The sequence below is a fragment of the Oryzias latipes genome, chromosome 22 (genome assembly GCF_002234675.1).
Source record: "Oryzias latipes chromosome 22, ASM223467v1".
NCBI lineage: Eukaryota > Metazoa > Chordata > Actinopteri > Beloniformes > Adrianichthyidae > Oryzias > Oryzias latipes.
In genome coordinates this window covers 4938292-4954012 of record NC_019880.2, presented here as the reverse complement: position 1 = coordinate 4954012, position 15721 = coordinate 4938292, and the positions used below count along the sequence as shown (strand labels likewise).

Below are 15721 nucleotides of genomic sequence, written 5' to 3'. Positions count from 1 at the left end.
TGACATGTTGAAGTTCACATGGATTTTTAATAACAGCACATTTTACAGTTTTACACGTTCTCGTTTTGATTGGTCAACCTTCCAGGGTCTCACCTATTGGCTAACTCGTATCCGTCCCATTGGTCACCGGACCACTCATGGATGAGGGAAAATTGTAATTTTACTGTATTGACTTTAGATTAAATGTTCTGCAATTCCTATCTCGAATCGCTATAAAGCTATTTGCATTAATCTTCCATAAAAAAAAAACCACACAAACATTATTAGATGTTTCTTTTCAAAGTCCAACATTTCCTGGCATTGGAGGTTCTGTAAATAATCTGAAAGAAATGTGTAAAGTTGTATTTAGAGACATGTCATATTTCCTTTTGATTATGACGGTTTGGACCATTTCTCAAAACATACAACATTACTACAACATATTTTGCTTAAAATGTCCTTTCTTTATTACAGATTAACAGATTTAAGCTATTATGAAATGCCCCATTATTTCAAACAGTGCCTTAAATTTAAGGTTTAAGAAATTTCTGACCCTCAGAGATTTAGGTAAAACTGTTTTAGTCCCTTCATGTTAACCAGCCAAATGCATTAGTTTCCTTATTAAATGTTTGGCATGTGCTGTGCAAAAACACTGTTTGAGTTTGAGGCAAAACTGGTAATATGCAGATTTAGCATTCAAACTGTTAATCCTTAACGTTCTCTCTACTCCCCTCCTTTTCCTGTGGGTCAGAAATCACCCACCCTACCAAAACCTCAAAATAAAGCAGCTTGATTGAATTTTAAATTACAATATGCGCTAGATGAAAGAACCTGTGAATTTAATTTAACTTAATTTCTTTTTTGAAATATTTCTTGTTACACATTACAAAGAAAGAAAGGGTGTGTAAGTATGTGTGTGTGTTTGTGAATTAGAGAGAGTTTGTGTGTGGCCTTTGAACTTTTCCTGGTGTTCAGATACTTTTATAATTCAACAATCTTTGCACCTCAGTGGTGTACAGCTCACAGGAAAACATAAACAAAAACAAAGCATCACTTTTTCTAGCATGATGGAGCATCTTCAGAGAACGTTATAAACATCTTAAGTTGGAAAAGGATGGGTTTTCTTTCTACAACTAAACATGCTAGTGGGTCATTTTTACCCGCGACACAACACAAGGGCAAACGCTTTGATTTTGAATACTGCCCTAGTGGGTTTTCACCACCGACATAAAACAGACACATTTCCCCTGTGAGGTCTTTAATGGCCAACGCTTGCTTGAAACATTCGTCAGCTTGGTTTCAAAAGTGTTATTTGAAACCCCTGACTTGTCAGTTTTGGGGCCATGATGCAAAAATGAATATCTGAAACTTTGTTCTGGGGGAAAACTGAAGTATATGAATAATAGATGAGCCTTGGCTTGCCATGTTTAGCCCTACTGTGCAAAGCAGGCTAATGGCTATCGATGTCTCTAGTTTGAAACAAATTGCTTCATATAAGAGCTCAATACAAAATGTGAACGAGTGGATTCCAGTGGAAGGGAGGCAAGGGAATGAGATTGTCTCTGGATATTGAGATGCACGCTTGGTCAACCGCTTCGCTGTCCTGACGAGTATCAGGTACCGGCAGAATTAGCCCAATGTAAAATTAAACCCAATCAAGCAGGACATCAAACATTCCCATGTCTCAGCCCCCTATGAGAGGAAAAACGAAGCAGAGCCAGAAATTAGTTTGGAGAGATGATGAAAAATTGGTATGTCCATGCATCCACATGACAATATCTCAGCACCTTCTTTTCCACATCCTATTATCACTTCATAATCTCAGTAGCTGCTGGAGGAAAACAATTTGGAGAAACAATTTTTGCCAATACGTTGTTGGTTTTGGCTGCAACCAGAAAGCAAAAGCCAGGAATCCAGATGGCAACCCCTTCTCCCCTTCTTTGATTCTGTCTTTCTCTCCCATCATGCTTTTTTTTTTTTTCCTTTCCAGCTTTCTCAGACACGTCATTAGGCGAGGGCTAATCTATTCTCCTCTTTCGCTGTACCTTTGTCTCCTCATATTCAACTAACAGGCATGATTTAGGAATTATGGAATTAGGCCAGCGCTCCCATCTCCGTTAATGAGGAACGGCATGATGAAAGAGCTTGATCCTGAACGTATCATTTTGGTAAGACTTGAAAACCCTCTCGCTCCCTCTTTCTCTGGCCACTTTTCATCACTACTCTGTTCCCGTCCCTTCCTGTCTCGCATGTGCTGCGAAAAGCACGGCACCTTGGCTGTAATTACAGTGGAAATACTAATTTCTAGCTCTTCAGGCACTGTTGGATGTGGCGTGAAATGGTGAAACGGCATGGCAGGAAAGTTAACTATGAGTCATTCACCCATGCACAGACACACTCTTGCAGAATCACACTCACAGGAGTCCAGATGGGCCTTGTGTTATTGCTGAATAATGCATGCAATGTAGACTCTATAAAAGTTACATGGCCAGAGAGAGCGCAAGTCATCAGTCAGACGCTTTAGGCCGTTTGGTAAGGTTAGCCTTGCAGCATGGCTTGTGCAAATTTGGAGTTGCACATGGAATTTCCAGTTTGCAAGTATCTGACTTCAGGTGACCCCTCAAGGGAAAATATTTAGCTGAGGTTGGGATAGAAAAACAATTTTCCTTTAGACTCTGTCAGCCGATATTGTGGCTGTCTTTCCAGTCACCTTGAAAATGCTTTTGTGGTGTAAACCATTAAACTTGAGAATTAGACGGAAGATTCAAAGCCAGAGGTTCAGGTTTCAGGCCATCTCTAAAATGCACTATGAAATATATCTGGCTGTCTGCGTCTATGCAAAGCAGAATGGGAGGGGGAGGTACGGGTGGAGGGTAAATGCTGCACTCATGTGGGGAAACAGAGCAGTGCCATGTTTTTCCTCTGGAGTCTGTAACAGGACATCAGGAGCTTGTGTGTGAAGCTTTTTAAACTGTTAAGAATGCTGTCCAAACACTAAAAACTGCATAAAACATGAAGCAGATTAATAAAATGGTCCTAGATTAACATAAATGTTATTTTAAAAGTTCATTTTTTTAGGTGAGAGAGAGATCTCATTGGGCCTGTTTTCATCTCACAAATCTTTCATTTACTTATATGAAATAAAAAAATGAGTCAAATTTACATAAAAGTTATCAAAACAAAAAGCACCACACATTGACCACAAATGAACTCAAATATAACACAAAAGAGAAGCGAGATTAATAATTTAAAAAAAAAAAACAACAGCTGACATTTACAACAACCGCTATAGGGAACAAAATATCAAAAAGAGTAGTAAAATGTGGTAAAGTTTGCTTTTTACTATCACCATGAACTGAATCAGCAAAGTTTGGGCTGATCACGTGACCTAAGTTTCAGTGTAGTGATGACATCTTGGTGTGTAGGAAAATGGAACTCCAAACAATTTCTTATCCTCGTATTTCAAACCAACCCGGAAAATGGTATAAAGTTGATATAAAAGTCATATCTAAGTAAAATGTGTGTACTTGAATGTATATTCAAGGCAGCATATTGTGACAGTTACAATGAAAGACGGGACGGTGCCAAAGAAAACCTTTAAAAATGGTAAAAAAATGCTAATCATCGTTTAAAAATGTTAGATAATATTTATAATACGCTATATTTTAAAAAATGTGTTGTGTTAATATCTATGAAATAACTTTTCGCGGCATAACACGTACATTGTTGATAACTAAAAGCACGTGTATTTGAGAAAAGCGTTAATTCCGACGAGACCCAAAGGCGTCATAGGTTACGTTATTCACTTCACTGTGGGGCCTGTGAAGGAATCCAGGAGTGACCAGCGAAAAGTCCACATACCAGAAGGAAGGAGGAGTTGGTAACTCTTTTATCTCTTCCGAAGGGAGTCTGAAAGTAAGTACTGAGTATCAACAAACGTCTCACTTTAGTTCACATCAACTTAGTTGGGGTGGAAAGTTGACAGGGAAGCGGAACTAGCCTATTAGCAGGCTAGCAACACGTTAGCTAGGAGAAAAAGTTTGCTTTCCTGGATTAAGGAAAAACTACAAACCTTCCAACCATGTAAGACGAATTAATAGACCTTTTTAGACTGTCTGTTTCACTCTTATGTTTTCTTGTGTGTGAAAATGTGGAGTTTTGTGTTGTTTGAATGACTTCCCCTTGCTTCAAACTAAGGTTTGGGAGTGTTTGGTTAATATTACCCATTTAACCAAACATCATCTGTTTGTCAGGTGATCTGCTTTACCTGCTGGTTCAGCTTCTTGAGAGATAACCGTGGTCAGGTGCAAAACTACTAGCTTTTGCTTGTTAAATATGTAATACGGAAATGATTAACCATTTTGGGGTGTTTTACTTCCAGATTTGTACCATTAACTGGGTCAAAAATCGTAATAATGCCACTTCTTTCATCTGCAAATGGGTAAAATAAAGATTCATGCTTTAGAGTCTCAGTTTCGACGCTGAACCATGATGTCATTGGTTTTAAATTCAGTTTAACTCCCAATTGTGAACACAAGTCCTTGCAATTGTGGTAAAATTGAGTTATTCGTAGAAATGAGGTTTTAAATTGAAAAAAGAGGCAACATTTAGGCATTGAAATGAAGGGAAAATGGTTAAAGTGTGAACCAAGCATGACTTAAAGCAAGAGAAGACGTCACTTTGAGGCTCATGAAGATCTGGAGTAACAGGTTTGGGTTGAAAAACAAGAAACGTTTTTCTCCTGTTTTCTTCTTGGTCATTTCATTTGCTGCTGTTGCTGTGAAGAAAGTGACATGAGTGGGTTTGTCAGTGTTGCATTATTCCCCATGTGGCCTTTTCTGCAGAAATCTATGCCTGGGTTACTTCATGAACAGGAAATGAAATCAGTTTGTGGGAACATGGATTAGATCTAATGGGTTTTTTTGTGTGTGATAATATTTATGCCTCGTCATAATTACCTTAATTTGTGACCCTTTTGTGTTCCCTGAAAGCTGAATATTTATGAATATATATTTATTTGGGGAAGAATTCTAAACATCCCAACAGTTTGACCTTTGAATCTTTACCAGCAAATCATTTTTTTTTTAGCTAAAATTCTGCAGCAGGTATTAAACCCATAACTGTTATGTGTAAATTGTTGTAGCCAAATTCAGAAATCTGTTTGAAGTTTACACTAAACATGTGCCCTCTTGAATTATACCCTCTCGGGTTGGGTAAAAACAGCATAAGTCAACATTTAGGAGCAGAACGTATTGCCAAGTACACTTTCATCTTGATTTTTATTTTCTGTGGATGGCTGCAGATTTTGATGGGAAGCGAAGCGAGTTTAAAGGTTATTTGCAAAACAGGAAAACGTCAACTTTAAGGGGAAGATGGGAGGACAGGACAGAACAGGACAGGAAGACAGATTATAGGAAATCCTCCGGCCTGGTTGCTTTTTTTTTGTACCTCTCCAATGTAAAACCCATAAGGTGGGAATTATTTTTCCCTGTAATTTATTGAAATAAACCTTTTAATTTTAGTTTACAATAAACTTCTTCTCCTACTAACCATGTGTCTCTAAGGAGGCTTTTTTGAACACATTTTCTATAAACCATTGTTTAAAACCCCAAGAAAATGACACCCATGACCGCACTCGCGTGTGGAAATCATTCTAGGCTGTTCAACAGTGTTTACAACTGTGAGCTGCATCACCGTTTTCTAAAACCATCTTCTGCATTTCCTTGAGTTTAACATGTGTGTTCATATTCTAAAGCAAAGATGAAGAACAGGCAGCCTGCAGTGAGCGGGCATGATCGGCCCTTCCTGCTTCCTGTTACTTTCTCAGCGCTCGCTCTGTTTCAAAAGTTGAGATGTCTGAACACTGAACGCTTGGCCTGCATTCACAGGAACACATTTTAGTTTGTAATGACTGTAAAATGTATTATTTTTAGCCACACCAAGGTTTCAAAATGCCATTAAAAGACCCTTTATAATGTCAGACTTTTACATTTTTGGAAATGGTTTATTGTATCTTATCATGACAGTTCAACGTCTGTTGTTTCTCATATTCATGTCAGTTTTCTGGATCCTTCATTGTTGCATTCATTAACATTGTTGCTAAGATCTCCACATTTTATCAGGGGGAATTGTGGTTTTGTTTCTAACACTCCTTAGAAGACAAACAAAAGCCATTTGTTTAGGTTTTGCATCCCGTTTTTCCATCCGTATGGGTTCAGATGACTTCTGAACAAACGAGATGACGTGTATTATCTCAAACTCTTTGTTTTTGAGTCATTTTCTCAACATTTAGTTGTGTTTTGGTGCATAGATGATAACTCTTCTATTTGTCTGAATCTTTTCAGTTTGTGTTGTTGCACAAAATCTAAAAAGGAACTGTCAACTCCTTATTTAAAAGAAAACAATAAGAATAGTAGATTTTAATATAATTACTATCCTTTAAAATACAATAGAGTATTACACTACAGCTTTTCAGATCCTGTTACCTTTTTTCTGTGATTATTTATGTGAGGAAACAAACCTAGCAGTTTAGAATCTGTTACTGTAGCGTTTATAAGCCGTTTTATATTTGTTAAATGAGGATTTGTTTTATACAGTTTGGTTTTATATTTAACTATCATCCTGTTTACATTGCCTGGATTTGGGAGCTACACGTTTTTCAACAGAAATGTTTATACTATTTTCTCTGGAGCTTTGAATTTTAAGTCATGTCATTCAAATAAATTTTCCATTAAAACGTCATTAAATTCAAATGTTTGTCCAATCCATTCACCTTGTTTTTTTTTCATCATCACCCATAGTCCCCTGCTCAGCAGTTGAGAGTTGGTCCTCTTTGTCTGCTTTATGGTAATCGATGGGATACTAATTAGTACCTGATGACCTCTGGCCTTCTTTCAGGCCTCAGCATATTGAGCTCGGTGCCACGGGAGGAGCCCCCAAACAAGACAGCAGCAACATGGAGGACATGAGTGTGGAACAGATGGCTCTGAGGGCCAACCAGCTGACGGATGAGGTGCTGACTCCTCACACTCCTGCTCCTGCTCCGTCCCTCTGTTTCTTCTGTTTCTCTCTGGCTACAGATTTCTGTATTTAATGAGCAGCCTGTGACAGCTGAGTCTGATTTTTCATTCAATCTTAATGTTTAGATGATGCATGAATGCAAAAAGCGGTTGGAAATCATTCCGTTTGGATTAGAAACGCCGTAAAATATCATTTTTATTGTTAAAAGCGACATTTTTTTCAATGTTTTTAGAAGTTTCTAATGTAACTGAGGGTAAACGGTTTAAACAAAGCGTTGCTCTCTGTCACCTTACACGATCTCTGTGGTCAGCCGTTGCATCCAACGGCCAAAGCTGCATAAAGAACAGGAGTTCAGGTCTCAAACTCCTGCAGTCCGTCTAAACGAGCTGCATCAAAGGCTTTTCTGGTGGGGGCGCCGAGACGTGACCTTCATCTCTGAAGCAAAACTCAGAGATTTTCTCCAAAAATGAATGTTTCAGCAGCTTAGAAGTGTGGAAGATAGACGAACCCCAAACTCTGACGCTCATTATTAACACATGATTATCTCATTAGTTCAGTCTGTTCAGCCTAATGGATGTCGTATTTAATAATGAACTCATTTATCTTCGATAAGGATAACTGGGAAAGACTTTTCCTATATGTTCAGGTTGGACAATAGTTTCTGTAATCCTGTTATCGGTGAGGGAGAATCGACATCTAAAATGTTTTAGCCTTTTAGAAAGAGCCTAAAAGAACCCGTGTTGAGACATCGCTTCCACTCAGCGTCTGATAAATGGATGGAGGTTACAGGACGCGTCGGAGGGATTCTTCCTGCTTCAGTCTGACGGCTCCCTCTGCGATCCGTCATCTTCCAGTAATTACTGAATCGGCACTCGAGGGCATCCCGCCGTCAGTCAGCTGTTGCTCTGCACCTTCATGCAGCTCACACTGGTTGATGTTTGTCTGCTTCCTGACTTAACCTGCACCTTTGCTTCTATCTCTTCCCTCTTTCTGCTGCCGCCTGGTTTATTCAGGAGATCATTCAGGGGACCTGGGAGGGCCCCTCTGCTAATTCCACTTACCGCTCGTGCTTTGGGTAAACACTCGGAGACGCTCTGACCATGGCTGACAGTTTATCAGGACAATCTCAGATAAATGGCAGCTGGAGCTCAAATGTAAAAAACCAAGTGGCCAACATTTTCTGTCTAGTTCTAAAGTTAAAACATGTGATTCATCCTGTTGAGCTGCAGCCATCATTTTCTTCTTTTCTTCTCTGACAGTCAACTAACATCTTTTTTTTTAACAAACTGTCGTTTTAAGCTGTGATTTGTCTGAGTTCAAGTAAAGGAGGTCACAGACTCTCGGTCGGAGTCGCAGCTTCGCTCTGCTTCCTAACAATAAGAGGCGCAGAAGGGCGGGGCCCACCTGACCTGACCGCATTCCTGCATGTGCGCTGCGGTCGTCAGGCTTTAGGCTGACAGTCAGAGATCCATGAACGTCTGCTCTGGAAAGACATTTCCATAAAACTCTGGTCTAATTCAAAACAATCAACCATTTGCTTAGTATTTTTCATCATTTATTCAGTTTGTTACTCATTTCTTCTTATGTCAAACGTGTCAAATAGGAGAAAAGCCTGAAGTAACAGGTCTTATTTATGCAAAAGTTGAACCATTTTTTACTTTAAATCTGTAAACATTTCTGAACAGGTTTTATTACAGGAAGTTGACTTTTATTCTCCGTTTTAAAGTAAAAAGAAAAGTAGGACTGAACTTTTATTTGTACTCTTAGATGCAGTTGCTGTTTTTTTCTTTATAAATAACTGAAGTTGACGAGGCCCAGTCTCATTTTTATTCATTTGTAAATGAAACGGATGAATTTCCTGAGACTCTCAGAGAAAATATTAAATTCTATTTTACAGTTCATGATTCAGTTCAATACCGTTTTTACTGTCAATTATTTGAAACCAATTTGATTTTGATTATAAAAGAAAACAAATTTCACAGAACTATTTATATAAATGAAATAAAAGAACAATTTTCATTAATGAAGTTGAGTTTTTACATTAAAAACTAAGTGATCGTTTATTTTTTGTACACACAATAAAAACAAAAGAACTTGTTTGAAATGAGGACATATTTTTGGATCTGATTACTTGACGTTGATTCTCTTTGTTGATATCATTTATTGTTTTCCCCCCTCTAGCTCTGATGTTGTTAAATAATTTTAAAACAGATATTTTTTGTTTACTTCAGGTTTTTTGTTCTTTAAAAATACTTTTAATATGTTGTATATTTTAGGAAACATATTTTTATAGATGAATAAATAAATGCTTATAATTTAATAAAACAAGTTCTGAATGTTCATAAACTGTCAAAATGCAAAAATCAACCTTTTCTTTTTTTAAACAGCATTTTGAATTGGGCTTTGTTCAAATTAAATGATACTTTGTACTAAATACTTTGTAAATACTTACTTACTTTGTAAATACTTTGTTTTGTTGTTCATTTCCTTTATTTTAACTCAATCTATTTAATCACCTCTTTACCTTCAAATAAAAATCAAATATCTCAGTAAATAAAGCAAAGAGTTAAAAGAATAACTACGTTTGAGTGTCTGTTTACATCCAGTCAGAAGCGTTTCAGCTTGGAAGGATTAGATGCGTTTTTGTTTTTGACAAAGACGACTGAGAGCTGCGGCTGGACTCCAGCTGCAGTTTATGTTTGATTCTTTTATGTAGCACAGAATCCCGTTTAGCTGGTGATCCTTTTTCTCTCTTTCAAACTGCTGCCATGTTTTCTCCTGCAGTCGCTGGAAAGCACCCGGAGGATGAGGCAGCTGGCGGAGGAGGTGAGGCTGCTGCTGCTGCTGCTTCTCTATGAGCAGAAGTCACTCATGGTGGACAAGTTGGCGTCTTTTGTTTCTCCTTTCATCAAATAAATATAGAGTTCAGTTTTATCCTCTCAACCTTTATGACACTTAAAGCGATGAACGTAATTGGAAAAATGTTATGCCTATTCATATTTGTTATTTCAAATTTCAAATCAAATGTCTTTACTCTAAATCATCTCTGAAGGATTGTTCATTTTTTATTTTATAGAGCCAAGAGACTGGGGGCAAAACTCTGGATATGCTTGATATGCAAGGAGGTAACGCAGCATAAACATTTGTTTATCATGTTGGAGAATAGAGACGGTCCTGAACAGAATCTTCCTCTTCTTCACTTCAAAGTTTTTGCTCTTTGATCCTGGAAGCAGATCTCAGGATTTCAGGGTCTGCTTCCTGACCATTTTGTTTAAAAAAATATATATATATTCACTAGAATTCAGAAACATACTTTACAACAAAAGTAGAAACGCTCATTGGTTCCTTTAGCTTTAGACGTGTTTCTGAACTGAATTTCTTTTAGCTTTTAGCTCTGATGACACAAAAACTGGATCCATTTTTGCTCTGCAAGCTGTTTCCAACAGCAGAGATGAAGATGTTGAAGTGTGTTTGTGATTCAGAGCAGCTCAAAAGAGTAGAGGAGGGCATGGAGCAGATCAACGAGGACATGAAGCAGGCCGAGAAAAACCTCAACGACCTGAACAAGTGCTGCGGCCTCTGCACCTGCCCCTGCGACAGGTACGCCGCTGCTGCTGCCGGCGCCGCCGCCGCCACTCAGAGTGCAGGAAGAGTCCTGTTGGATTGTTGGACTGCATTCATGCCAAATGTTGGAATCAGGAAGAATGCTGCACGCGTGCTCACATTGACATGTTTTGCAAAAGCGGAACATTTCATTTATTCATTAAAGCAGAATCTGTTTTATTCTTCTGATCCATTTCTGTTTTTATTCCGAGTTCTTAGTGAAAGTGTGACTTTGAAGCTTTTGTGTGACTTGTTGTTTCTAAACACAAATCTTCCTCAAATGCTTTCACTTTGGAGAAGGAGATACTTTGATTATCAAGGCATAAGGTAGGAGGCGTTCTGTGATTCCTGCCTCTTTATTTAGCATCTTGTAGAAATGGCTCATCCTGAAAGCAGTGTGTGTTTTAGTGAACCTGTTTGTGTGGCGTTCCCTGACGTTTTGGCGCATAAATGCGGTTTATATTTGTTTACAGAGTCACATCTCTTGAAAACGACCAGCGTTACAAAAAAACCTGGGGCACTGGAGGGCTGGAGGGGGAAAATGATGGCGACGGCTCAAAGGTGGTGTCCAGGCAGCCGTCACGCACTCGCAACGGACAGCCCGCCCAGACCGCCGCCAGGGGGACCGCCGCCGCGCCGTCGGGCCCGTACATCCAGAGGTGGGGCCTCGAACGGGTCCCCGAGTTCAGAGACCGCCGACCGTCGTTTCAACAAACGTGGCTTTGTGCTGCAGGGTGACCAATGATGCGCGAGAGGATGAGATGGAGGAAAACCTGGAGGCGGTGGGCGGGATCATCTCCAACCTCAAAGGCATGGCGATGACGATGGGACATGAAATAGACAAGCAGAACGTACAGATCGACAGGATCACCGATAAGGTGAGAGCCAGAGATCCACCAACCATCTGGTTTTATTCTCAGCTGAAAATGGTCTCATAACATTTTCAATAAATACATTTTAAAAATCCTAAAGAGAAAATCTGAAGCCTCACATGAACCTTAAGGAAGACAGACAAACAAGTGTCCTTAAAGCAAGTCAAACTAGAGAAAACAAGATGTTTTACTTTTTTAAAATAAGTGGAAAAAAACAACTAGAATCATTTATTTTGGGGGATTAGTTGAAAAAAGTATCTTTTAAGACAAAATAACATTTCAAAATTGGCTACTATCATTTTCATTATTAAATTATCAAAATTCTCACCGGAAGCAGATGTTGCTGAAAAAAGTTGTTTATAATTAAAATGTATAACATACATTCTTATACTTTTCCCCCAAATATATCCTATTTCAAGCTCTCGAACTTTCCTTTTTTTTTAAAAAAAAAATCCTCTAGATATTAGACTAGAATTACACATTTGAAGAGAAATTTCTCTTTAAAGTTGTATAATCATTAGTCCCCAAATCAATTAAAAAGCCCAGAAAAGTGATATGACGTAAATAAAAATAAGATGCTTAAAGATCAAATGAGCCGACAAGATATTCAGGATAAAAATCTTTTGTTGCAGTGCAGCTCAGTTCTGAAACTGTATTCCATTTATATTTACGACATTCAAAGTCTCAGACGTTCAGGGGAAAGATGAGAGATGGAGTGGAGACTTGATCAAATAAAAGGCTTTCTGGGGGAAAAATGTGGATTTTTAAATCCAGAGTTTGTTGTGAGTGGAGAGGATTTTCAATGTTTCGGCTTTTCTTTTATTTGTGAAAAAGCAGCTCGTTTTTATTTATTTATTTATTTTATTTTTTTAAGGACACCCAGTCCAGTGTCGCACAGTTTCATCATTCGGGTATTACTTTGAAACAGGTCAATGGCCTTGCTCAAGGCCACGGCTTTTGAGCAAACACACTGACTCAACCTGTTTTCATTTACTGATCTTCAGTTAATTATGTTAGCTTAGCAAAATTAAATCAAATGAGCAAAACATCCGGTTTCTTTACATAGAGCAGTGTTTTTCAACCAGTGTGCTGAGGTGGTCAGGTGTGCCCTCATAACTGATCTAAAAACATTTTCCATCTCCTGTATATCAGCTCTCTGTTCATCCAAACAGGCCCTGATAAAACACTGCGTAGTTAGGAGTATGAAAGATCATAAATTACTTTTCTTTTTGTGTTTATTTGATTCTAATTAAAGACATTTTGATAAGAATGACGGGACTGCAATTTAGCCCCAGCTAAAGCTGTTTTCTGAGAAGTCCCGCCCCTTTAACTGTCTCCGCCAATCATTCTTGGTCATCAGTCTGACCAATCACAATTGGTTAAAGTCTTCACTTCCTTGTCATGATTTGGCTCATAAAGTCGCTCAGTTCTAACAAAAATACCAGCTGAAGCTCGTCTTTAGCTGTGTAGCTTTCCACAGAATCCGGTGTCAGACCGTGGAACAAGTGAGCAAAACCATGAAGCTCAGAGACGATAGTCTGTCTGTGTTCGGCGGCAGGTGTCACTACATCTCCCATGATGCATTGGGTTAAAGTGACAGCGTCTCGACGCACAAGGAGTCTTTCCTCTTAACGTCTTGAAACCACAACGAACACACATCAAACAGTTTTTAAATCTTCTAACTTTTTTATTACATCTTTTAGATGTCACAAAAATGCATGTGTGATTGCAGAGGGCCTGTAGATCAATACAGACTATAGAGTTTCTCCTTTTTTTTTTTTTTTAAATTTTGGATGCTGGTGTGCCACAGGTTTTTTGTCAAAGTTAAAGTGTGCCGTGGCTCAAAAAAGGTTGAAAAACAGACATAGACGATAGTTGACTTTTTGAAGAACATAATTTTGATCAGAATGTGTAATAAAGAGATTTTGGCTCACAGTAGATCCCTGAGGGGGAAGCATGGCAGTGGAAGTATCATGGTAATTCCAAAGGTACAATTACTGCAGTGTTTTTGTTAGCTTTCAGGCACTGGAGGATAGAATCCTTAAGGCTTTTCTCAGGTTTATAAATGTTTTTCACTTGTTAACTGTAGTTGGAATTGTTGATACATTCCCGTCAAATGAAAAGTGAGCTAAAGAAAAGCTTGTCTACTTTTATTTTCTTCCTCTTCAGGCGGACATGAACAAAATGCGCATCGACGACGCCAACCAGAGAGCCAACAAGCTCATCAAATGAACGCCGACGTCTGCTTCGTTTTTTTTTTTTCCCCTCCTCCACTTTGGAGCCTCTTTTGCGACCTTCATGCACACAGTTTGTTTCCACACACGTCCGTAGAGCAAATCTGTCCTTGTTGGCAGCACAGCTGTCTTTTTTTTTTTTTTTGTTCTCAAATGTAGATGAGAAAACTCGACCCCCGCTGGACTGACCTGCCATCCCAAAACAGGTTCCTTCTCCTGGAAAGAACTGTGAACTGCTGTTCTGAGGTCAGTGTGGACGATCCGTTCTGGACGATCTCCACGTTGCCTCTGGAAATCACCCGCATCTTCCTCAAATCTTTTGTTTTGTCATGTAATTAAGTTTATATATATAATCGTGTATTTTTTTGAAATTAAGAGCCTATTTAATTATTCTTTGAGCAGAAATGACTTGTGAATAAAGCTAAACCTTTGGAAACCCTTTGTTCGCACGTCATTTGGGCCCATCCGTTTATTTAAGTTGTTCCAAGCCAAAACTGTTCCTGGAGAGAATTATGCTGGGATTTAAACCTTCAACCTCTGAATTCATGTGTTCTTACCTCAGTTGATGAGAAGAATTTTGCAGCTGTTTTCAAATGCACTGATCTGATGACAAAGAATTTTGAATAGATCAGATCCGCTGCTGCATATATAATTCATTAGAATATAAACTTGTACTGTATTTCTAATACATATATATGTATTGGTTTGTTGCCTTTTGAGAGAAATAATTAAAGCTGCGAGTGACGTTGTGTGGCCCGCAGGCCCCGCCCTCTCCCCTTCTGCCACCCAAGTCACAGATTCACACGATTAGTTCATAGAAAACTATTTTCAAAATGACAGCTTTTCCATAGCAACCATTTTATTTTTTAGTGGGCTGGGGGTGACGAGCAGATTGATGCAATTCTTAGAGGAATCTGCAGAAGTAACATTTTCAGATCACCATGGCAACAGATGTTTTTCTAAAATGCTCATGTTCTATCTTTTCTTTGAGGTTGAGCCAAAGATTTGGGTGTCAAACTTTCACAAAATTCCAGCAAAAAAATGTGCGAGCAAAGTTTTTTTTTTTTTTACTTCGGCACGCTGTAACCATCCCATAATGATTTTGAAAGATATCCTCAACATGTCTTTTGGTTTTGTTAGTGAACTTTAAAAAAATATATAAATTTTGGGCCTCATAAGAAGTTTTAGCAAATGTTGGTGAGTTTTTAAGTGAGGGTGAAGTAAGAAAGGAAAATTGGGAAAATGCGGCTGTGTTCTAACAGCCATCATGTCCTTCCTCTGCATCCTTTCAGTCAAAGCTGCAATGGGAGTTGAGAAATTCCTGCCGGCGGCCGGATGTGTACGTTTATGTAAATGGAGGTTGTTGAACACGTAAACGCCGCGCACGTCCTGCTGGATTCTTTCAAGGCCTCGCTTAGTGAAAGTGGCTGATGATGGCATGGTATGCATAAAAACCATCCGCGCCCTCACCCCCCACCCCTGGCTTTTTCTTGTTTTGTTTTGTATTCTCTGCTGGCGGCGTGCGCCTGTCGAGGATGAAAAGGTCCATAGGAACGGTTGTGCCAGACTTCACAGCTCCTGTAAGGGATCATCCTCGGCTTGTTGAAGTTGAGCTGAAATCTAATTAGCTTCAAGTCGCCCCGCGGTGGAATCCTTGTCATCAACACCCACTGGAATGTAAATATATTAGCGTTTTTTTTTTTTCAAGGAAAACTGCTTTTGTTTCATGACTGCATCTGTCAAAATGGAAAAGCTTTTTCTTGCAATCGTTTTGAATAAAAATAAAACACTGCCTGTAAAGTCTCAGGGTTTATTTTAAACTTTATTCTCTCAAAAGGCTTGTTTCCTGTCTTTATTTTACAGAAAGTATAAAACGCAGATTTGAAAACCACTGAACAGAAATGTTTAAAAAAGTAAATATCCAAATTTCTGTGAGGAAAGTGAGCAAATGAGTGGATTCCTGGTGCAGGTCTCTTCTGGGTCTGGACTTCTTTCAGAAATTTTGTCGTTGCT

At 38.7% G+C, this 15721-nt stretch overlaps 1 protein-coding gene across 2 annotated transcripts; it reads left to right on the top strand.

Annotated features, from left to right (window-relative positions):
- Nucleotides 1–3752: 3752 nt before the first annotated feature.
- Nucleotides 3753–15508, top strand: snap23 (synaptosome associated protein 23). Of its 2 annotated transcripts, none has more exons than XM_023951934.1 (8): nucleotides 3753–3894; nucleotides 6877–6991; nucleotides 9784–9825; nucleotides 10076–10124; nucleotides 10482–10599; nucleotides 11076–11261; nucleotides 11336–11480; nucleotides 13644–15508. In XM_023951934.1, the coding sequence occupies exons 2-8, from the start codon at nucleotides 6935–6937 to the stop codon at nucleotides 13704–13706; spliced, it is 660 nt and encodes a 219-aa protein (XP_023807702.1). In that variant the 5' UTR covers nucleotides 3753–3894; nucleotides 6877–6934; the 3' UTR covers nucleotides 13707–15508. The 2 variants fall into 2 exon arrangements, with proteins under 2 accessions (XP_023807702.1, XP_023807701.1); XM_023951933.1 differs by lacking the exon at nucleotides 3753–3894 and adding an exon at nucleotides 3932–4062.
- The last annotated feature ends 213 nt before the right edge of the window (nucleotides 15509–15721 follow it).

Coding starts and splice junctions, on each gene's coding strand:
- snap23 (XM_023951933.1), top strand. Junction 9,826..10,075: donor TGAGGCAGCTGGCGGAGGAG/GTGAGGCTGCTG, acceptor TTTATTTTATAG/AGCCAAGAGACTGGGGGCAA. Junction 10,125..10,481: donor TATGCTTGATATGCAAGGAG/GTAACGCAGCAT, acceptor TTTGTGATTCAG/AGCAGCTCAAAAGAGTAGAG.